Source organism: Anolis sagrei, chromosome 1, assembly GCF_037176765.1.
Source record: "Anolis sagrei isolate rAnoSag1 chromosome 1, rAnoSag1.mat, whole genome shotgun sequence".
Taxonomy (NCBI): domain Eukaryota; kingdom Metazoa; phylum Chordata; class Lepidosauria; order Squamata; family Dactyloidae; genus Anolis; species Anolis sagrei.
The window spans coordinates 275,706,095-275,731,823 of record NC_090021.1 but is presented as its reverse complement, the minus strand read 5'-3'; the positions used below and the strand labels follow the sequence as shown (position 1 = coordinate 275,731,823).

Genomic DNA, 25,729 nt, shown 5'->3' with positions numbered 1-25,729 from the left:
CTCAAGAAGGAAAAACATTTATGACATTTAGTTCCATCTGGTCTAGTTGATTGCAAAGCTTGCAATGGCCCAATAAAAAAAAGGCTTGGAGGGGTTTCGCCTTCTGTAAGTGGAAAGTAGTGGTGATGACAAGCTCCTTAATTCCTGTTTAATGACTGTTTTCTCACTGCCAAGGTCCCTGTATAAACACCATTTGTTCTTGCAGCCATAAGAGCGATGAAATATAGCTTCCCATACTTCACCGTAACCTTAATCCAACAGACACACTTTGCTCACTTAATAGCTGACTGGCAAACTCTGTGAGGCTCTCCCAACTGCACCGAGGTGCCAAATTACTCTGCAGTGCCCCTACAACTCTCACAGCAAATACATATGCTTTATCTTCTAAGGCTTTTCTAGGAAACACAACCACTGGTCTGGCTAAATGATGATGGACAGGCAGGAAAGCCGACCCTGCTAATTGAAGTAATGCCTAGAGGCCCCTAAATCTCATTCTGAGTTGACACGCTTTGAAATGAGCAGACAAAGTGAACATCCAAGCCAAAAAAATGTGTTGGAACATGTCAAGGAATTAATTGGGGGATAAAAATTCATTTAAAACTGATCTTTCAATTAACATTCTTGCAATTAACATTCTCCTAAATGAGCTGTTACAATTGAGACAGAATAGGGACAGGATGAGTTTGGATTTTTCCTCCTTTTAATTGTGTTTGGTAAATGTGCACTGTTGCACATTTATCTGATTTGAATGATCACAGCCCAGCAGAGCATGCATGATTTATTATCCCAGTGTTTTGGTAATGGCAAGGAAATGGGCTCTTGGCAAGTATGTGGGACTATCCCAAAAGGAAATTAGAAGAGAGGTACAGAAATAGGCTGTTGTATTCAGCACAGCACTAACAATTTATGACACTGTAATGTTACCTAGTTGCAAGAAAACCTTACCTTAATGACTGCTTTCCCAGTGACATTGGCAACTAGAAAATTCATGGCAATGTCTTCACAATTCATATGAGCATCCACCCAGTTCTTGATGTCCCCTGGCATTTTGTATGTGTACAAGTAGTTAAAATACTGCAGAAAGGGAATTTATGAATATATACAATCAGTTGCAGGCTTCTTAAAAGGTCAGTAATAGAAACAAACACAGCATCCTGAAAGTACTGGAATTATACATAAAAGTTATTTGAACATTACTTTTAGGGTAGCTTTCACAAATTCAAATTACAGTAATTAAAAAAAAACTTTGCTGAGTTCAATGGGGCTCATTCCCCCACAAGTGGTGTCATTTTAAATCATGCTGTTGGCTGCATTTACTGTGATATTTATTGTATCAATATAATCCATTAATGCATCTGCTGCTTATGGCGTTGTCTGTAGTTAACAGCTTATTTAAATTGTATGTTACTATTGAGGCTTTTAAACCCAATTGGCTCTGAATATGTCAGTAGAAGAGATGGGTAGATTATACTATTATTGATAAAGAACACAATAAAGCAACAATTAAAACAGAAACATAAATGTAAACATAGCTGAAAATGTTAAGACTTTTTTTAGAGGGCTTGGCACTGAAAAGGCAAATTAAACATTAGGCAAACTAAAAAGGATGTCATTGAAAAGAGTATACTGGATCAGCAAACTGAAAAGCAGAAAATTTCTAACCAGAGATTTGAAAAGTTACTTTTTTGATTATATCTGCCCAAATCTTCCAGCCATATGACTGCTAGAAAAGAAGTTGGATGAACATCTGTCTTTTCTATCCAATTTTATTTATTTATTTATGACATTTATATCCCACCCTTCTCACCCCTAAGGGGACTCAGAGCGGCTTACAAATTATCTGTACATGCAATATATTATATTATTAGAATAGCACAATATTAGCATTATATATTACTATACTGCACTATACCATGATACTGTAATATTATTAGTAATATTACATGTAATATAAAATATATAATTATTATTCTGTATTAGAATTAAATTGTATCATAATATTATGATCAATATTATTTGTACATACAATATATTATAATTACTGGCATAACACAATATTGTATATATTATATATTACTATATTGTACTATACCACTCTACTGCAATATTATTTGTTATTATACTGCAATGTTATTATTATTATTTTCACTGTATAACTGCATCATATTTATGCCATATGTCTTTGAAGCTATATTGCTTACCTTATGATAAAATGCTGCTCCTGTCAGCACCATTGAAACTTCATTGGTCCATTCTGACTCATATTTCCATTTACTAGTTTCATGGTCCCACAAGTGCAGGCGACCAGGATAGCCAACTAATCTGTCAGGAAACTCTCTCCATACCTGAAAACAACAACCAAGATGTTATGATATAGTGGCATTGCTCTAATGGAACAATTTGATTTAGTAGGATTGTATTTTTAATCAGTTAACAGAGATAATACATTAATATTAGATAACAAGCACAGATAAGTCAGTGGACAAACATTCTCCATGCGGCAAACCACAGGCCTGAGTTTTATGTATCCCATAAAGTATTCTTAGCAATTTCTGCCTCCCTTGAAAAAGGCAACTCTGCAAGTTAAAATAGCCATTTGCTTTTTTCAAGAAACACCGCAGAGAGATTCTGTCCTTGTGAGAATGGTGTGCTGTCTATGCTGTTGCGCCAGGCACTATCACAGATGTATTGTTATCTTCTTATTTGTTGTGACAATGTGCCCCAGCCTCATGCTTGCCATGGCCTAAAGGCAAATTTGAGCTGACCTTCTGTCCATTTTATTGTGGCACAAGCACTGACTGCTACATGATCCTCTGCTGCCATTGCAGTTGTTAGTCATCTTCTTTTTGAGTACACCTCTTTGTGAAAGAACCTCTTTCAGTAGATGCAGGAAGAAACTGTTTCTTTCATCCCATGGCAAGATGTCTCCCCCATGATCTATGCCACTGCTCTGTAAAATTGCTTTGAAGGATTTTCCACCTTAAGAACAGACTGATGGATTGTGAACACTGAAGGGAAGATGGGAACCATCACCTCTTGAATCCAGTTTCCATCTCTAGAAGAACCCAATTCGATTCTAACTTTTTCTCTGCCCCTCCCCACAAATCTGTTGACTTCCCCTGAACATATACTCAAACTACAACTTTCTCTCTCCCATTGTCTCACACAGCATATATTTTCAACATCTATCCAACCATGGGTACAGGATGTCAGTAGGATTAAGTTGTCAGGAAATTTCTAAAAAGCATTTGACACCATGACCCACTTGAGAATACTTGAGTGTTACACTAACCATGATATTAATGCCCATCAGATTTAGCAAAGAAACCAAAAAGAATCCTAGGCCCGTTGTATAATTCCACATATTCATACAGGAGTTGGACGGACACCTCTACACCAATGTGAAAGTCTATTTGTTCCTTATAGAAACTGACTATGTATATAAATAATTTAATTAAAATATAAAATGCAATGTATTTGTAGCTCGGATTTTGCTATTTTAATATGCCCTTGTACATAATGGGACTTGAGCATCCACAAATTTTGGTATCCATGGGGAATCTTGGAACCAAGCTTCATTGGATATCAAGGGCCCACTGTAATGCTTGAACACTTTGTAAACATATGATTGCATGTCAATTCCAACAGCAATAACAACAACAATAATAACAATAATAATTTTATTTTTGTACCCTGCCTCCATCTCCCCAAAGGGACTCGGGGTGGCTTACATGGGGCCTAGCCCAATCAACACAGTTAAAATGTATCACATAAAATACAGAACAACAATATAAAACAAAATAAACATCATTATAAAAATATATAAAAACAGGCATCAAAAACCAACAACCAATTAAAAATTCAATTTCTCGTCATGGGTAGGCGGACAGGTACTACAATAATTTAGAAGAAAGGGCTAGTGGATAAAGTACATGGATCACATGGTAGCAGTCAGGATAAGAGCAATATAAAATAGGTCATTTATAGCTTTGGATACAAAACAGCAGTAAAGTGTGAGGACAAGATTTTGGGTCCTAGCTGGGACCAGCTATCTAGGGAACTGTATATCCATGTCTTTAGATCTTTGCGGAAAGTGGACAGAGAGGATCCTAGCCTAATCTCCCCGGGGAGGGAGTTCCAGAGCTGGGGGGCCACGACCGAGAAGGTCCTTTCCCTCGTCCCCACCAACCGTGCCTGCAACAGAGGTGGAAGCAAGAGAAGAGCCTCCCCAGATGATCTGGGCAGTAAATCAAGGCATACTGTCATTTTTGTGATATATCTAGAAAACTGTCTCATAAACAATTCACACTGTTTTTCTTTGAAAAATGATTGCGCCAAACAATGGTTTAAATCTAAGAAACAGTGAATCAGAACTTGATTCCCCCTGTCCTGCAGCTCTCAGCATCACTTGAAACTTGCCTCCAGAGAATTTCAGAACTTGTTGGAACAGGGTTTTAGGGTGCAGTAGAGATGGGGAACAGCCCCCTGTTCCATTGATAGATGTAGTTGCCTCAGCAGATTTATCCCCATTGGATCTTGGCCAAAAGAATCATAAAATTATTTCCTGACAATCTATGACACTTTCACCATTTCTTTTCAACAACCATATGTTCCCCTGCACCACTTCAGGTTTAAAATACGTAACAGTTTTTCATTTCATTCTCTGACAGATATGACGTTTGTAGTGGGTAAAAATATTCTAGTATTATGACTATCTCAAAAGACCAATCTTCATAAAAGATGCACAGCCACAAACAAGCATTTTATACAATCTTCACTTTTAAAAACAAAAATTAAATATTTGCAGACCTATTAAAATAACTCCAGTTTTAATATTTACATGAGAGGTTAACATGATTTTATATGGAGAAGTGCAATAAAAATACAAGAATTCTGACGTAAAAACATGTTAAAAGTTACAGCCTAGGCCACATCTGGGTGTAAATGAGAGTCAATATTAATATTTCTTCTCTATCATTAAACAGGGAGATACTTAGAAATCAAAGGCATATGCTTTATGTGGTTCAATGTTCCTTACTGGGTGCTTTGGTGGAGCTGTCACTATGATTTCTTTGCCCTTGTCTTGTTCCTGCCACCTGGATATAATCAGGATGTGACTCCTATCACTTCATTACTCTACTAGTGAGGGTCACATTAAACCACAAGCTGACAGAAACAGACATAAACCATCATTAAGACATCTCCTAGGTTCAATATGAAAGTCAGCATGGTCTAATGGCTTAGGTGGACTTTGGCTCTTGAAACACACAGGGTGACCTTGGGTGAGTCACATCCTCTCAGACCAAGAAAACCTCATGATAGGTTCACCTTAGAATTACCACAAGTTGGAAATGAAAGCTCACAACAACTTACGGCTCTATATACTGATGGCTGCATTATTTAATGAATATTTTCAATGAGCAGCAAAGATGCAAAGATCCTGAGAACTCAAGCATTCTTAAATGTGTATTTTGGATGTTTCTAGGACCCAAGAGAAATGAGGGAACAACCTCCTCCTCCCTAGTAGCAGCCCACAAAGCCAGATCTGGGATGCAGAAAACCCTTCTAGACTCCGTTTTCAGCCAGTGTAGCAGGTCAAAGGAGGCGGTGGGAACAGAGAGAAGTTTTGCAATGATTTAGCACACTCGTAGATACACACACAGATTTTTAAAGCAGCAAACAGGTGCATAGACAAGCTTACACTCAGAATCCCAGAATCCCAGAGGGATGGAGTTAATCACTAAATCCACATTTTTATTAGTGACTGACATTAAAATTTTAAAGCATTGCAATCTCCTGGACTCCAGGCTGTGTCCTTTGATTGACATCAAAGCAGCTGAAGAAGGGGGAAGTCAAAATGTTTTCCTCTAATATTTGTTGATGTATAAATAGACACACTGGCCCATGTTATGACTAGTTTTAATAATTTGAGAAAATGAATAAATCAATATGGAAAATACGGCTATATTTACTTGGAAAATGGAATCAATTTCTGCGTGTGTGTCCATCTTTTGTGATAAGTTGAGACTTTAGGGCAATATGAAAGTTATGTCCGTTATGTGCATGCAAGAATTTATTATATCAAACACTGCAAAGCATGAAGAGACATTGTGCATGTGTAAGCATACAGTGGACCTCCAGCTTCACAGGCAGCATGCCAGTAAATACCAGTTGCTGGGGTGGAACCATATTTAAGTGATAGAGACCATGCTTTGCATGCGCGAAGTCTCAGGATTAATCCCTGGCATCTCCAATTAAAAGGATCAGGTAGCAGGGAATGGCAGACCTCTTTGCTCACAGGGCTGCTGCCAATCACAGAAGATAATACTGGGTAGAGGGACACATAGTCTGACCTGGTAGGAAGTAGTTGCCTAAAAGCAGAAGAAGGTTCTTTACAGCCTGCCTTTGGATTCCAAGAGACATGATTTTTATCACTGCAAGTAAGATATTGCGACTATAGCTGATCTTATTTATTTTTTTGTTTAATATCTTGCCTTTTCTCCAGATAATTCAGTTAAGAATGTTCTAAGCAAAACACCTAAACACTTCTTTGGCACATTTATTCTCTTCCCCTTAGTTTATTTGTTCCCCACAATTCGCATTTAAATGGTGCAAATACTGCTGGCACATTCTTATATTTCAAATATTTTTAAAGGGTTTGTTTTGTGGCTCTTTTCCAATCCACTCTCCTTCTATAGTGGCACTGTTCCATCAACATCCCCCCCCCCCCCCACACACACACCCCTTTGGTGTGAACAGGATATGTAATGAAAAATGAGGAACCACTCCGTTATCACTTATCTGTGATGTTCTGCCCAGTGTTTTGGTATTGGTTGGCCTGTATGAGTGACTTCTTGCATCTACCAATGTGAAGGGGGAGACATGTAATGCCATAACAGTAAATCTTTCACTATAGGAAGGAAGGGAATTGTCTAAAGGTTGTTGGACTCCCAACTCACATTCTTCACCTTTGACCAGGCTATGAAGTATGGTTGGGCTTTGCAATACAATGACATCTGCAGAATTTCATCATTCCTGCATCTATGTTAAAAGAAGGTCAGGTTGGATGTCAAAGGACAAAACTAGAGAGCCGAATAAGATGGAAGAGGAGGTTGAAAATAAAATAAAAGTGAAATGAAAGTGAATGGTCAAAGGAGAAAAAGGCTATGGAAGAAAGTTAGGAAGTTGGGAACTGGCAGTCTCAACATGAAAGACCTTGCAAACTGACTAACATCATCACGGAATTAACAACAAGGGGATGAAAAACTGCCCTCTCTATGTGCATTGGAGATCTGTTGTTTGGATTTTAAAACATATCACACTAATTGCGAAAATGAAGGATCTCTTGAAAATGAAAAGCAAGTTTGGGCAATTAAATTATAACAAATGTTCCAATATTTTGCATGATGTGTTTGCAATAATTGGATTAACTTGCTGGATTTAACTTGAAGAAATTTATTTATTTATTTATTTATTTGTCATATTTGTATACCGCCTTTCTCAGCCCGAAGGCAATTCAAAGTGGTTAATAGTCGGCAACAATTGATGTCCCAATGTCCCAATACCATAAAATACAATATAAAACATTAGCATATAATATAAAACCATACAAAACCAATAAAACATATGTCATTAGCATCTCCTTATTAAAATCATTGTCCAGTCACATCGTCCAGTCATTCAGTTATCCTATTTTTACCTGTTACACTGCATTTGCGGACGCTTGCTCAAAAAGCCAAGTTTTGACTTTTTTATGAAATGTTAAAAGGGAGGGGCCGATCTGATATTCCTAGGGAGGGGATTCCACAGCCAAGGGACCACCACTGAGAAGGTCCTGTCTCTCGTTCGTGCCAGACACATCTGTGAAGAAGGCAGGATCAAGAGCAGGGCTTCCCCAGATGATCTTAATGTCCTAGGTGGTTTATAAGAGAGATACGTTCGGACAGGTAAGTTGGGCCGGAACCATTTAGGGTTTCATAGGCTAAAGCCACCTAGAGGGCCAAAGTGCCCAGTAGCAAACTGGCAGCCAATGGAGCTGGCACAACAAAGGAGTTGTATGCTCCCTGATGGGATCATTTGAAGCTGACAGTCTTTAAAGGCAATCCCATGTAGAGTGCGTTGCAGTAGTCTATACGGGATGTAACCAGAGTGTGGACTACAGTGGCCAAGTCAGACTTCCGAAGGTATGGGCGCAGCTGGTGCACAAGTTTTAACTGTGCAAATCCTCCCCTTGTCACTGCTGAAACCTGGGGTTCCAGGCTCAGCGATGAGTCCAGGATCACAACCAAGCTGCGAACCTGTGTCTTCAGGAGGCGTGTAACCCCATCCAGCACAGGATGTAACCCTATGTCCTGTTTGGCCTTACGTCTGACCAGGAATACCTCTGTCTTGTCTGGATTCAGTTTCAATTTGTTTGCCCTAAATCTAAATAGGTGTGGAATATTGCTAGTAAATTGACTTATTTGTAATTCAAAATTATGTCTGACAATCAGCTCTTCCTACTACTTTAAGTACCCAAAACATACCCGCATCTTATACTGAAAAAGAAAAATTGAAAGGATCCCAAAAGAAATGGCAAATAGCCCTTCTTTCATAAGGCAAAGTGTATATGAATTGTACATAGCTCTTTCTTCAGAAATAGAAGGCTTAATTGTTCCTGCCTTGAAAGGCGAAAGATAGAGGCTCCATTCAAATACCACATTTCTGGTCTTCAAACCACAGTTTCAAGATTAGGAATGCAGTATCAGGATGGAGTCACCAAGGGCGAGGCAGGTAGTTATAGCTTTAGCAATTTATTACTGAGTAGTTGCCAGATAAACACGTAAGCACATACTTGTATAGTGTGAGTACAACATATTCTTTCATGACCACTTAAGAAAATACCTGCAATGGAAAAGTTGGAATAATATGGAAAACAGCTGTGTTTTATACAGGACACGGTGCTTACTTTATTACTGTGGCGGAAGAATAGCAAACTTTAAGGCTACTCACTCAGTGTCAAAGAGCATTAGGACTAGTAAAGAAGACAACAGCAACAGTCAAACATTTTCCATATTTAGCTGACATACTCTGGTTTTGTATGATACTGGACTTACTTGTCTATGAATGCACACAAAGTGAGCCAAGTTAAATGTTGCACAGCAAGCAGAGAAACCTTGAAATTGACCCTCTACAAACACCCAGCATTAATTATTACTGTGCAAGCCACTTGAATAATAAAAATTCTTTGCATAAGAACCTGCAGAATGGATAGAGCAATCCTAGCTAGGGCTGGAAAATACTGTGTAGCAGTACGGTAGCATAGGAAACTCCTCCAATTTGTTGCTTTCATGTTTTAACTTCTATACTCTGGCTCAAGCATGGACAAACTTTGGCCCTCTAGGTGTTTTGGACTTCAACTCCCACAATTCCTAACAACCTACTGTGGGAGTTGAAGTCCAAAACAGCTGGAGGGCCAAAGTTTGCTCATGCCTGCTCTGGCTTCTAAAGAAAAGGGGGAATGAACTATGTGAACCCCAGGATGCCTTGTTGAGGGGGTCTGATGGACCATTAATGGGATGAAGGAACTTTGGACTCAAGAGATCCAAGGTTATCTCTATTCTATAACTACCTGCCTCATGCTTGGTGACTCCATCCTGATACTGCATTCCATTCTGAAACAGAACGTTCTGTTTTAGGATCTATTGCAACCAGTGCATTTGAGCTTGCAGACAAGCCCCTCTCCACTGGCAGAAAGAAACTTCCCTCCTTCATCAATGAATCGGGAAGTTGGGATTGCTTTCATATCTTCATTTTTCAGAAGTGCACAAATCCAGAAAGCTTGATTGTAGCATACAACAGCAGATTGGTGACTCCAACACTGTGTTGAGCAAATGACTACATACTTCTAACTGTGAGAGCTATTAGTAATATTATAATTTTAGAGAAAACCTTTTCACTCTAGATTTTTAAAAAGGCCAAGTTGAGATTAAATAATGATATCTTCCAGAGTCCTGAAGGCTCAAACTATAAAACCTAGTTTAGAACAAGTATGCTTTGGCTTTCCTTCATTTTTAAAAACATATGGTCAGTTGAATATATGTTACATTTCTTCACTGTTTTGCTTTTATCTTACTTGTAAAGGGAACAGAAACAGCTGATGAATGGGTAGAAATGTTGTATTGTCCTGTTTTAAGAGCAAAGTATAGTATCTGTCAGTATTTCTGTCAACGCAATGCTGAAAAGTTGTCCTCTTATGTATCATAACACTTAAGAGTTCAAGTAACATGCAACCACAGATATGCACCCTCCTTAAATTAAACAGCACATAGGGGTTATATTGCTCTTGCTTCAGTCGTTTTGCAGCATGCAATAAATCATTAGGGACCCTAATGGTTCATTTTTAACAAGTAAAAAATGTCAGACACTTTGAGTGTTACTTTAATTTTTATGGCTGAAAGTGAACAGAGATCAAAGTACCCACTTCTTTTCTTCTTCTTTTCCTTTTTTTCCATAAAGGAGCCTAATCGATATAGCCAGACAAGCCTGGGCTGCTACAGAGTTCAGCCACATGTTTAAAAACAAGGTCTGGAGTCTAAGGAGGGGAAAATGCTAACCAACTTCATGTTTTCAAATGTTTCTCTAGACTAGAATGACACTTAAAAAAGAAACCCTCCCGGTAACATTATATGCTGCTACTGTTCCTTCAGAATTGCTCTGCAAACTACTCAGAAATGCAACGGATACTGTCTTGATGAAATACATAAACAGATAAATAAATTACACAGGCCGAGGACAAGTTTAACATCTGGTAGCCAGCTCAAGCCTGTCAAGCAATTCAAAGACACTCTGTCCCAGGAAAGATTGATCTGCAGCTGCTGATTTCTGAGTTGAAGGAAGAGACTACATTTATACACTTTCAGCTTTCTTATAAAGACAATCCCACTCCCCAACCCGCAAAAAAGGTGCCACACTACTGTCTGAGTCAACAATATTTTTCTTTTAAACACAAAGTGCTACAGAAAGTGTATAAATCATTGATCCAATTATCACGATCTTGCTGTTCAGGTTTATTGCTTTTAAAACCTTGGAATGTATTGAACTGCTCTAGATTACAGTTATTTTAGAATTGAAGGGTAATGATGGTGGTGGTGATGATGATTTCAGAAATAGCTTTGGTAAGTCTCAGATGTATCTGCCAAAACAGAAAAAAAGTTCTGTCCAAATGACACCAAGTTCACAAAGCTGTTATGCTGGCAGTTCCATAATCCAAGCATCTGGCTAACACAAGTCAGGCAAAACAGGTAAAAAAAGAAGCCAGAAGTTCAAGTGTGGGGCTGGGAAATGCTGATCTCTGATTCAGAGAAAGTCAAGCTACGCTGCAGTAATAAACACTTATTCTGTGCCATATACAAAATAGCAGTGCATGTTTGAAAGTATTTATCCTATTTGCAACACATCTTTACTTTTAGAATGAAAAATCAGCACTGGCTTACCACACACAAAGAGTACATTGAAAACATACAGATGTTTTCTATGAATTTTACACTCGTATACCATGGGCCCTTGGTATCTGCTGAGGTCTGGTTCCAGGACCCCCCATGCATACAAATATCCATGGATATTCAAGTCCAATTATACACAACGGAATCGTAAAATGGTTTACCATGTATAAAATGGCAAAATCAAGATTTGCTTTTTAGATTTTTATTTGGAGAGGAGGAATCTATTCAAGCTATAAATAGTTGAAGCCATGGATGAGAATCCTTGGATATGAAGGACCAGCTGTACACCCCACTTTTCTAGAATATATCCACACCACAGTATGCATCACACCAGGGTCTCAGGTTATAGCACATATGAAATTATATCAATATTTTCCCATATGGGGAAAAGTGATCTTTAAGGTCCTGAGCCAAGCAAGTCTCTATTAGAAACATCTTCACCTGACACCTAAAAGATGACAAAGTTGATGTCAGCCCTCTCAGGTGGATCATTTAATACCTGGAAGGCCATTCTTTCATTGGCGCTTTCTAAGCTTCATATGGTACAGGCCCAGAGGGACTAAACAAGGGTAACAGGGATGATTGGAGAAATGTGAACAAAACATATGAAAAATTGAGGAAGTTGGACATGTTTAGCCTGGTAAAGAGAAGTCAGAAGGATGACATGATGGTACCCTTAAAATATCTCAAAGGTGACCACAGAGAGAAGGGTTCAAGTTTGTTCTCTGTTGACCCAGAGGGTGAGACCAAGTTCAATGGTTTTAACCCACAGGAAGGTAGATTTTTAACCGAACATTAGAGGGAACTTCTTGATTGTAAGAACAATTCATCAATGGAGCCAATTACCTTAAAATGTAGTGGCATCTCCTTCAAAAAAAAAAAGTTGCGACTGGACATTATAGCTTTGGCTCCCTTCCAACTCTATCATTCTATGACTAGTTTACATTTCCAGATGGCTGGTGCAAGTGGAAAATTATCTAAACTGATTTGGAAGCACATGTTTCTTTTGGTACTGTATATATTACTGTAAATGAACCTCATGTATAATTCAATGGCAGGTTTTGGAGCCCAAATTATGGATTTTGTTTTGAGCTGTGGATACATTGAGGGTCATTCCACAGAGAGGGGAAAGCAACAGCTGCACCTAAGCTGCACTCATTTTCCTGCTCAGTGTTTCAAAATGGCCTTTCATGACTTTACACAAAAAAGGTGTGGCTCTCATAAAAGCTAATGTACAGAATTAACGCTTGTAAAAAATGGAACCATCCCTTTCTCTGAACAGAGTAACTAAAGGGAGGACGACAATCCACCATGGAAGAGCCTAAAAGAAACAACAACTTCCTCTACTCTCTCAGTGCTCAACTGAGGGAGAACTAAAGATTTAAGCTGTAATTTTCCCACTCAGTATTCAAACATTCCAGAAGCAGTGAAGCAGTGGAGAGAGTAGAGAAGGTTAGTGATTCTTTTAGATTCTACTGGGATGGACTGTGGCCTTGCATTCTGACACTGCACTTACAAGAAGTGAACAGATTCTTTTTTGATAAGTGGATAAATCAACCCAGATTTTTGGGGTCAAGTTTCTGACTACAGTTTTTAGACTTATACACGAGTATATAAAGTAACTAGGTATCAAACTACTAAAGCTCTCTCTGCCATTTAGTTGTGCTACCCTTAAAAATGCAAGAGAGCTAGTGAAATTCTTTAAACATCACTATATCATCTTCAAAATGACCAGTAACAATTACCAAAGGGAAACTGATCAATTTGAGAGATTCTCTCTCATCATAAAAGGCTGCAATTGGAGACTAAGCTGACAAAAGGCTGCCTGTTGCCACAGAGCTCAGTAGGCTTCAGTGAAAAAGCTGGAGTACTCATGATCTCAACGAAGATCTGCATAGTTAAAGCAATGGTATTCCCCGCAGTAACCTATGGATGTGAGAGTGGACAATAAGGAAGTCTGAGCAAAGGAAGATAGATGCTTTTGAACTGTGGTGTTGGAGGAAAAATCTGAGAGTGCCTTGGAGTACAAGAAGATCAATCCATTCCATATTCCAGGAAATAATGCCCGGCTGCTCATTAGAGGGAAGAATATTAGAGGCAAGGATGAAGTACTTTGGCCACATAATGAGAAGACAGGAAAGCTTGGAGAAGATAATGATGCTGGGGAGAATGAAAGGAAAAAGGAAGAGGGGCCGACCAAGACAAGATGGATGCATGGTATTCTTGAAGTAACTAGCTTGATCTTGAAGGAGCTGGGACTGGCCATGGCCAACAGGGAGCTGTGGCGTGGGCTGGCCCATGAGGTCACGAAGAGTCAGAAACAACTGAACGAATAAACAAGAACAAACTCATGGTCTGTTAACTTTGCACTGTAGAGCCGCACAGACCCAACATGGCTTTCCACTTTATATACTGCATTTTCACCTGTAACGTTTTCCACTGCAAATCTAGCAGAGTCTGGCACCTGTCCACACTCCCATCCTGCTGTTACAATTCTTGACTGGCAATACTTTAACATCCTATCTGGATGATCCCTGAGAACAAGAAAGCATAAGCTTTGCTGCCCACATAACCATTAATTCCCATGGGAGAATTTCTCCATCTGGAAACACATATGGTATCATTAATCTTCTCTTCCTCCATATATATTTTATTATTTCTTGGGGTCAGAATGTCAATTATCAAAGTTAAGCCATATAACTTCAACTGACTTAGTGGGTCTGAAAAAGAAATCTGAAGCTTTTTGACAAAGGTATTGTTTACACACCAGTTTCAATGTTTTAATCAAGTCATTAATTCCCTGATTCAGAATTTAGGTCATCTTTTTCCCATCCTCAAATTTTCAAAAACCTCTCTCTCCACTGCTTCTTGAAGAGTGGGCAAACTCAAGAAAAAACAAGATCAAATGCCCAATTTCTGCTAGACTCCATTTTGATGTTTTCTGCCTTCTTGCTACTTTCGCCCAACTCTCCCACCCTCAGCTTCTATGACACATGCTCTGTGAGTGCAGACCTTCGCTGTTACTTTTAACATCATTTCATCCTGATCCTATAGTTATAGCTCTAAGTGAGACTCTAAGGCCACTTTTTCCTTGCTGGCTAATCCATTTCAATTAATGGTCTATCTCTTTGTATGCCTGATTCTCTCTTTGTTCTTCTCTCATATTTCTCCGAAAATGAGACCCAAGATGTCAACTAGATTACATTCTTATCTGTAGTTGAGGGGGGTTGATTACTTATCTGGCAGAGCTTTAAGTACAAGCATTGTTCATGAGAATACTTTTAAAATAGTTCAGAAACTGTACTAGATCAAGAAAAGGACGCCATTATGACTATAATTTTTCAGAAGTAATAGTTCTTAATCTGTTTTAGGCCTTAATTCAAAATATTAGTTGTAATTTCAAAGAACTTGACCAATTCAATCTCAATTTACTTATGTGTGTATATGTTCCAGTTGTAAGGTTTTCTTAGGCAAGGAATAGCCCTGTTTTCCTCTGACACACAACACATAGCACATAGTATTTATTGGCAGCCTTCCATCCAAGTATAAACTAGGGTTAATCTTGCTTAGCCTCCAAGACAAGACAGGATCAGATTCTAAAATATTGGGTCTTTCTCTCATACACACCTAGCCATAACTTTGTATCTTCAAAGGCTACACACTGTACTCTAAGAGAGCCTAACAAATAAGATAAAAGAATGTGATATCTCAATGGTATTTCTTGCAATGCACCGCATAGTCTTCCAGCAACTACTGAGGCTCCAATCTGTATGTATTTCAGCACCCAAGGTGAAGAACTCATTATTTATCCAGGCTTTTAAAATGATAATTTGGACAAAATATATATTTTCCTTTTCACTGTTCACACTATGTTTTATGGTTGTATTTATTTATAATCTGTAACCTGTCTAGATAATCTATTATGGGCTGGATGTGAATATGTGAGATAGAAATACATAAAAACTTCAGAGGCTCTTTTCTAAGAAGAGCAAGTGATTACAGGTTGTCATTCCTAGGAAGTACCAGTCAATTGTCTTTTGGGGGAAAATACATTTTGATTTTCCCATTTGCTTATTTAGCAAATGGCACAAATGTCATTACTCTTGAGTTTTATGTTGCAACATGTTGCATGTTTTTATTCTCAGTGCTGTTATTAAGTTTACGCTTTTTATGCATGCTAATAATTTTATTCATAAATAATAACAGACCACGCAAATAGCATTTGAGCTTCCACAAATATTTTGAATTTTGGAGTAGTTAGGATTTCAGAATAAGGAACCTTGAACCTGTATAGGCTTTCATCTTTCCTAGTAGGCTTCTGTCTAATAATTCCATCTCCTGACTGTCTGCAATAGATTTCTTCTTGATAGCCTTACGGGGCAAGGAGGGTCCATGCTCTGCCTTCAAAATCCATGGGGAAGATAGGTAGTGAAGAGCTGGGTGTGAATGACAAGAGAAAGCATTCCCTGATAGTGCACAGAATTGACTGGCTAACTCAGTGTTTCTCAGACTGTGCTCCTCCAGGTGTCTTGGACTTCAGCTCCCAGCCAGCTTACCAGCTGTTAGGAATTGTGGGAACTGAAGTCCGAAACATCTAGAGGAGCACAGTTTGTCAAACTCTGGGCTAACTGATACAATTGTCCTCAAATTATGTATCATGGTACAGCATTTGTTCCATCATCTTAAACATTGTAGGGATCAGGAGCCATCTTACCTCATAACCAAACTGCAGTTCATCTGAGGTCAGCATGATTATATCATCATCAATTGCCAATACTGCTTCGGTTTCAATCTCATCATAGGGGAAGAAGCGGTTACTCAGTTTGTTTTCTGTGGTCCGTACAACTTTCAGTGGAACTCGAACTTTGGGCCAAACAGTTTCTGTAAAGAATCAATGTAAGATTTCACTTACATTTGTGCTATGTCTCAACTGCAGTTTTATTCTTTCATTTCTCTAAATCAAGTACTTGTGTGAGAAGTGGGGAAATTCAGAGAAAATTCAAAAGGTCTTTCCAAAGAGATATGATTATGATGCTTTCCAACACTGAGACCCAAAACGTAAATGAAACATTATCATTCTTTAATAGAATAATATAATTTTGCATATAAGTATTGCTTTATGGATATGGGGAGACAGAAGGCAACTGGTAGCAATTGAATTTATTCTGGACAGGGAAATGTGGAAAGAAAATTTACTGATTTTTTAAAAAAAGAATTTTAAAATACAATGAATATAATTACATTGATGATAAAAATCTAGATAAGCTAAAATAGCCGTTCTTTTACAGTAAAAGAGCTGAAATGTTATGCCACCTAACAGATTTCAATGTCAGTGTCTTTGGGTGAATTGTCTGGAACACCTGGGAAGAAGTGAGAACCTGATCAGGCCGATAAAAAGAAACCTCATTCATATATATACACACACGCTATCCTCGCCTACACTGTCAGAACTGAGAACAAAAACTAAGCTGAGAGAAACACATTCAGTAGGTGCTTGCATACAGAAGGCAGTGAGAATTGCTGTATTATGAATTTATGCAAAATGCATGTCTGGAAATGTTTGATTTAAAACTAAGATAATAAGGTTGTATCCATTTTTGAGAGACACTTTTGGGACATTCTACATATTTCCTCAAATTTATATCAAATCTGGATGATATTTTGGGACGGTCCTACTCAAATATAGGCTATGTGGGATATCAAACATCATCTGACAAGGCACATGACCAATTTCCTGAAAACTGGCTTGACAATTCACACACAAAAAATGGAGGACATGTTCAGGAAGGTCTTCTTTATAATATAGACAATGTGGCACACGTGAAATCTGCCTTAGAGGAGATGTAATATGGTGCCAAATACATTAATTAAAGCAATGTTACTAATAGAACAATAAAAATCAACAAAAGTCAGGAAGATCAAGCATCAGCAGATTATTTAAATACACACAGCAGAATTAATGTTTGACATACATAAATCACTAAATTATAGTTTTCAAGGAAAGATTTCAAGGTTTCTGACAGACATCCTGATCTATTCCAAATGTTTAGGAAGGCTAAAACCAGTGCAATGCTAAACTCCCATATTTATGAACAATATTAAACACCTACTTTCATTCATATAGCTATAGACATTAAGCCTATTTACTGGTTTAATTTGACATACTTCTTGTGTTTACTTTTTCTTTACATTTCTATTGATTACAATATATTTTTATTCCTAACAGACTCTTTTAAATATCCTTCCTTATCTCCTTACTTCTACTTTATCATTATTCTTATTTGCTTGAAATCATTAAATGGCAGCCAGAAAAAGTTAAATAACCTCTGTGTATGTCTGTATATGTTTGTATGTCAAAAATGTCATTGAATGTTTGCCATATATGTGTACACTGTAATCCGCCCTGAGTCCCCTGCAGGGTGAGAAGGGCGGAATATAAAAGCTGTAAATAAATAAATAAAATAAATATAGATGCTAATTTAGGTAACGGAAAGAAGACGCTAGTGGGGATTAAACAATATAGATCAGAAAAGAATGAGCTTTGAGAATAAGGGCCACAGTACTATACTTTTTGTAAAAGCAAATACAATTATGAGAAGCATTTGAAAGAATATTAGCCACTGTGTAAAAGTTAGTAATCTTATTTGGATCCAATAAAGGGTGACAAAGATAACCACACAGGCATTAGAATAAAATGACTTAAATTTTGATACTGTTTTAAACACGAAGAATGTGAAAAATTAAGGTGCTGACATTCCTTTATGAAGAATAAAGGTAAAGGTAAAGGTTTCCCCGTGACATTAAGTCTAGTCGTGTCCAACTCTGGGGGGTGGTGCTCATCTCCATTTCTAAACAAAAGAGCCGGTGTTGTCCATAGACGCCTCCAAGGTCATGTGGCCTGCATGACTGCATGGAGAGCTGTTACCTTCCTACCAAAGTGGTACCTACTGATCTACTTTGAATTGCTAGGGTGGCAGAAGTTGGGGCTAACAGCGGGAGCTCACCCCATTCCCTGAATTCAAACCGCCGACCTTACAGTCAGCAAGTTCAGCAGCTCAGCGGTTTAACCCGCTGCACCACCGGAGGCTCCTATGAAGAATAAATACTAATAAAATGAAGATTTTCATTATGTTCAATAAAATCAGCAGCCATAGAATTTGCCTATATCCTTAAAATAATAGTAGGAAGACTAGATAAACATGAGTGAAAGCAAATTGCAGTATAAGCTGTAAGGAAAGAGTATTTTTTTAAAAGTCTTTGAGAACATGGAACTGTCTTCACAATGTTATTTTACCTATGCTAACACACATGAACATGAGAGTATGAAAAACCTCAGACTCAGCACACATCTATGCAGGAATCTCTCTCATTACTCACAGCTTACCAAGACAAACATACACAAAGGAGATGTGTCTTATGCACACATGAATAATCCTTTAAAAAATCCTGACAGAAACTGCAAAGTTTTATGTCCAAATTCACTTAGGGAGAGTCTGATTTTATAGTTATTGCTGAACAGTCCTAAAGAGCATATAAAATTCTGTACACTTCAGATGCTGGCATCCAAACAGAATACCTGAGACAGCTTCCTTAGGAAAACTGTAACCTTTTCCAAACCACACTAAACAACTATGAAAAGGCAGTTTACTTTGGAAAGCTTTTAAGCAAGGCAGAATTGGCTATGGTGACCAAAAGAACCAAAAAATACAGAGTGAAAGGATTTGGAAATATAATCACTACAGTTTCCTACACCAAGGTGGCCCCTGAAAGACTACAAAAATACTTGAAACTATTATTAGTAGAACAATGAGTGGAGTCTTAGTGGTAAGAACAAGCTTTGCACATGTAACATAATGCTTACATTATTTCTTATGTGTCTTAAATGTGGGTCCAACTTATGGAAATTCTATTATAGGGATTTGTTGTCATTTTCTTTTCACAAGTGGTTTGCAATTGCTTGCCTCTAAGGTTGTGACCTGTCCAAGATCACCCAGTGGGCTTCCACTGCTGAGCAGGGACTTGAACTCTGGTTTCCTGAAGTCCTAGCCTAACATTGAAACACTAACACTATGGTGGCTACTACTCCTAGGAAGGTACAGAGAAGCAGGAGAAGAAACCTAAGTGAATGGAAATAATAGGACTCGATAAAGATCTGAATCCAGTATTGCATGGTGCTGCACGTTCCCTAAAGATCATATCTATAGTTGCCTTCAAAACAACTTAAAAAATAATATCTTGCCAATGCCAACACCAAAGAGCTAGTACAAAGCAGGAATACAATGTGTCACATTTTCAAGTCACTGCCTAAATACCACTGAGGTATAATTCCCCACTAAGGTTTAATTCTTCAGTAAGGTACACCTAAAGAGCCAGTAATTCCTAGCTGTTGAAGACAAAACAGGTTGAGCTTTCCTTATCTGAAATTCCAAAATCCAAAATACCCCTATGAAAGTGAGTAACTATGAATAACAAATTTCATATATTATTAGTATTCATATATTATTAGTATATATTATAGTATCTATGATTCTATGAATCTATGATTTACCTGTGAGAAACCTATCTAGGAATATGCAGGTCTTCCAGCGTGATTCTATGATTAAATTCCACTGGAAACTGATTATATAATTGCACCGGAGGACATAAGAGATTCCTAGAGAAGCGTTCTTTCTGAAAATCTCTAGGTCTTCTAGAGAAAGTTAATGAAGGATCAAATCTATAAGACTTAAAACCACAAAAGTGTGGTGACAATATCTAAGTACACATATTCCAAAATCTGAAGAAATCATGCATTTCCAATAAAAGATAGTCAAGTTGTACTTAGGAATGGAAAAATCTAACTTTATGAAAACATGAAGCTACTCTGCATAATTTTCTTGAATGTTCAGTGTTGATGAAAAACACAGAATAAGAAAGTACAATTGTAATAGTATTCTGCTTCCACAAATATTCTTAGTAGCAGACATTTAGACCACAATATTTATTCTAGTAAATGCAGACCAAGTGAAAAATGCCAGTTTCTCCTATAACATTTCAAAGCTTCCAACAAAACTATTTTTAAAAACTAATATCCCACATCCAACGTTATATGAATTCAATGGAGCTACAGCTGAGTTTCAGTTCTCCTTACGCTCTAAATATGTTTCAAATAATTGTAAATGTCCTATTTAGATATATACCGCCACTAATCTCCATTCACTCTTTGAGATTTACAAGTTGCTTTAAAATGCTTAAGAGTCTCTCATGGGTGAGGAAAATGACCATAACTTGTCAACCACAACACAAATATGATCTATGCTGAAATAATCCATTCACATCAACTACATGGGTTGCCTATAGCTTGTGCATACCATCCAAGCAAAAATGACCCTGTAAAACTTGAGCTGCTGCATTGAAAATGATTGTTTGTCCTCTTTTGTGTTACACATAAGAATATCTGAAGAACTTGAAAAGAATGTGTTGACTCTTATTCTGATGGTTGAGAAAAGTGGGGTGAAAAGAAGACTGCATACAATCTAGTATTTTTGGACCACAGTTAGACTTACTTGGGACCTCAGGAATTTTAATCTAAAAGACAACTTCTCTGAGCTTTGCTCCAGTAAGTGGTTATTTATCTTTCTAGGTTCACTACTAACTTACTTTAACAAGTGTAAGGAGAGGGCAGGTTTGTTCTCTGGTGCAGCATCTTTTATGCTGCACCAGAGAACAAAACCATGGTTAATAGTACAAAAGGGAGCACATGTGCCTGCCTATATAAACTTATTGTTTTAAGGGTGCCTTCTAAGCTCGATGGACTAACCCATTCAACCAACTAGGTTATATTCAACAGAAAGATAAGCAGTCTCAATTAAACTAAATGTAAAACCATGGGCAATACTGGGAAAAGGAACAGAAAGAGAAGTAGTTGGAGTATGCTTTCACAATGTTTTGCAGTATTTCATTATTTGAATTGTTAGTGTGTGCCATCTTGAGTCTATTTCTGTGTGGAAAGGAAGGAAGGAATAAATATCATTGAATAAATGAATAACCTAGAATACCAGTTGCAAATCAAGGGTTTTCTGAAGTCAATATTAGTTAAATACTAGACTCATAATCCAAGGCAGCAAAATATCAAATTAACTTTCATATTGTTCTCCTTCCCAAACAAGGTGTAAGGTTCAGAGAAAGGGCCACAGTCTCCTTGAAAGGAGAGAATGCTGAAGTTTTATAATACACTTAATGTTCATGCTTATATTCATCATCATATCCTCATCAAAAGCAATATCTCATAGTCGAATATGATTGTCTCCCATGGGTAGTCTTGACAGTGGGTTCATAAGTGATTCTAGAGACCTATTCTGGATCTACAATCATATTCCATCTTGAAATCTATGTCCTCATTGCAAAAGACAATGTAGATCCGTGGTTCTCAACCTGTGGATCCCTAAATGTTTTGGCCATCAACTCCCAGAAATCCGAATAGCTGGTAAACTGGCTGGGATTTCTGGAAGTTGTAGGTCAAAATACCTGGAAACCCACAGGTTGAGAACCACTGATCTACATTGTCTTTTGCAATGAGGACATAGATTTCCTGATGGAAGGCAGTCCCAACAAGGGTTTGCTTGATGCATCTTCCTCTTGGCACATTTCTCCCTTTCATCCTTGATTTGTACCTCTTCAAAATCCATAACACTGCTGGTAATAGCTGACCTCCAGTCAGAATGCTCAAGGGACAGGGTTTCCCAGTTCTCGGTGTTAATTCCACATTTTTTAAGGTTAGCTTTAAGCCCACCTTTAAATTGTTTTTGGTGTTCACTGATATTCCGTTTTCCATTCTTGAGCTGAAAGTAAATAACTGCTTTGGGAGATTATGACAAGGTGGCCGGTTTAGTGAAGTTGACGGCAGAGGATCATCACTTCAGTGCCGGTGGTCTCTGTTTCTTACAAAATGCTGATGGAATGATTCTAGAAGTTGAGAGTAGTGTTTGTAGATAGTCCATGTTTTGCAAGCGTACAGTAGAGCTGGAAGAACAGTAGCTTTATAAACAAGCATCTTGGTATCCCTACGAATGTCCCAAACTTCAGGCACTCTCTGCTTCACTTAAAACATGCTGCACTCATAGAGCTCAGATGGTGTTGCATTTCAGCATCAATGTCACTTTTTGTGGAGATGAGGCTGCCAAGGTAGTGGAAATGGTCAACATTTTCTACTATTTATATATAAATATACAAATTTAGCAAGGAGGTAGTAAGATATTACTGAAGTGCTTTCCACTGTCTCGATTGATGGACAATATATGTTTCTCTTTATCACATATATTCCAGCCATAGCTAAATTTCAGTTGGATCTCCCAGTCTCATCCACTATGCAATGTTTTCCCAAGGAATAGCAAAAGAATAAAAAAAAAAATAAGAGGAATTGCTTTTTTAAAGAATTCTTTATTAGTCAGCCCCAAGAAGTGAAGTGCCTTCCACCGTCTCTATCGATGGACAATATATGTTTCTCTTTATCACATATATTCCAGCCATAGCTAAATTTCAGTTGGACCTCCCAGTCTCATCCACTATGCAATGCCTTCCCAAGGAATAGCAAAAGAATAAAAAAATAAAAGGAATTGCTTTTTTAAAAAATTCTTTATTAGTCAGCCCCAAGGAAAGGCAAAGATAAATCCCTTCTGAACCAATCTTGCAAAGAAAACACTTCACTTTAGGTTTAACCCTAAGTCAAAAAGGAACTGAAGGTACACAACAAAATGACATTTGCAGTATTTTAGTTTTAGGTATAACTGACCGTGGGATAGCTCCAGTTTTTTATTTTATGCTCACCTGCATAGTAGAAGAGATCTTACTGCATCAGAGACACATAACAGAGCTAAATTTTGTCATGTTACTTACATTTTTAAAGGAGTGCATATTTTAAAACTAGTTGTAAGAACATTCTCTAAACTTGTCATTACAATCTTCCTTTACAGGAAGAGCCTGCAGGTTGGTTTAGAACAGACCTTTGGTCCTCCAGGTGTTTGGACTTCAACTCCCAGAAATCCCAGCCAGCTTACCAGCTGTTAGGAATTGTGGGAGCTGTTAGGAATTGTGGTCCTCCAAACACCTGGAGGACCAAAGGTTGGGAGCCACTGCTTTAGGGTGTCACAATATACACATTCTCCTTCTTATGGTGTTAATAACTGAAATAACTAGAACTACAGACCTCTTGTACTGGAAAATGTGTCCACCAAAATTTCTCATGATCTTTTTAATGTGATGTATTATTTCCAAGGCCTTGTTTATTCACATTATTATGTTTTAAAATAAAATTGAAAAGATGAAGCGCAGAATATTTAATTACTTACTTACTTTATTTTTCTCTCACCTTTCTCCCAATATTTCAAGGCAGTTGAAATAGTTAAGTGGCTATAAATATTTTGAAAGGGCTTTAACCATATATTTAACATTTTTGCTTCTATTCATTCACTTTTTATAAGCTGCAAAATATTTTTATTATACTACTGAGTTACAAATTGAGCAGTGGTAATACACAAAGAGAACAGTCCATTTATGAAGTTATTATGGGTCCAGCAATGAAGAAGTGAGATGGTGATGAAAGGGATAAGCTAAGTGACTATATATCTGTCACAGATGGAGCCAAATAGTAATAGCAATGTTCAGTTTTCTGGTTATTTCATGCTATGAAGAGTGAATTTACCTTACATGTTCTCATTCCTGCTGCCATCCATATACCGAAAACACAACTTGTTCACATAACAAAATCTACACCTGACTCTGTTCAAAGACTGAAATGTGTTCCTTATACAAGAATGTCCAGGATATTCTGCATTTGATATTCACACAGGTTAAGGGTCCCAGATTTACTATAACCAATTAAAAGAGAATACTCATAAAAGTGCAGATACTACCATAAGGTAATAAACTAGACCTTATCGCTGACAGCGGTGTACATTACTAACTTCAAACTCATTCCTTGTCCTAATCCATCAGAAACTTCCTGGCTTTAATAGGCTATAAATGGCAGAAGCTTTGAAGTCCAAGGATTAGGAACCGTAATAGACAGACTGAACGAAAGACTTAGTGAAGCCAAATTCTGCTGTCCTACTAAAGAGCTAGGTGGAACAAACTGTATGCATTTGAATTAAAACAAATTAAATTAAGCCCCTCAACAGCAGACCAGAAGATTCCACGAGCTATCCAAGTGTTAAAAATACATGAAGGGTGTAGCTAGCGGTCACATACAAAAGTTATTAAAATGTATACCTATTAGAAAGTTAAGCTAGATAAATGTCTCAGTAAGGAAATAAACTTATGACCTTTGGGGCCAATTATTTTTCACATCAATGACTTAAGATGTTTTTAATAGTATATGAACCAAGAAGGGTTATACTACAAACTATTATAATGAACAGAGTTGTTGAATTATACTTAACAATACGGTTTCATCCAAATCTCAGAATTGAAAAAACGAGCATACAATGTGGAATGTATTTGAAAGACAGCAAGAAGATGCTTCAAGTTAAGACCCATCAATGTACAATCCATTTATATATTGCATGAATTTGTTTCTATTGCTCCAGTTTCTTAATTGTCTTTTTATAGAAAGATCTCTCAGAATCTCAAAACAATACATTAGAAACAGCAAATAAGCTGCAAATAGTTCCACCTTAGATTATTACAATTAGAAGGGACCACAAGGTCCATAAAGTCCAACCCCCTGCCATGCAGGAACACACAAATCAGAGCATTCTCAATAGCAGTCTCTGTTTTAAAAAACCTATGAGAAGGAGACTCCACCATGCTCTGAGGCAGAGTATTTCACTGTCAAACCATTCTTATTGTGAGGACATTCTTTCTAATATTCAAGTGGAATCTCTTTTTCTGCAGATTGAATGCATTGTTCAATGTCCTAGCTTTTTGAGTCACAGAAAACCCTGTTCCATCTATACTCTATGACTGCAATGTAACAAGGAATAACTTCAATATTTTTTTTTCAATATAGTATAACTAAAGAGTTAATCACCAGATAAGAACAGACCACAGTCAGTTAAATACGCAGTGAAGTGTAAGCAATTTAACCTGATGCTCAGAGAACATCTTTCATGGGCACATTCCAGAGTTTAAAAACAACAAACAGCAGCTAAAATACAAAAACAGCACAATAGGTATCCCCCTCCCATGGTGGCTTAAGAGACTTAAAACATTCTTGAAAAATAAATACTTCAGATGCATATATCTGAAATGACATCACTTCAGCACCCATC

General features: G+C 37.5%; 1 protein-coding gene across 2 annotated transcripts in view; it reads right to left on the bottom strand.

The window, feature by feature from the left end:
• EXT2 (exostosin glycosyltransferase 2) overlaps positions 1-25,729 on the bottom strand; it is a 94,036-nt gene that overhangs the window by 8,314 nt on the left and 59,993 nt on the right. For both annotated transcript variants that reach the window (XM_060764396.2, XM_060764404.2), the window contains exons 10-12: positions 16,198-16,364; positions 2,202-2,345; positions 946-1,074 (exon numbers count right to left, since the gene is read on the bottom strand). In XM_060764396.2, the coding sequence (XP_060620379.2) occupies positions 946-1,074; positions 2,202-2,345; positions 16,198-16,364 (440 nt within the window). The remainder of the gene's footprint in view (positions 1-945; positions 1,075-2,201; positions 2,346-16,197; positions 16,365-25,729) is intronic.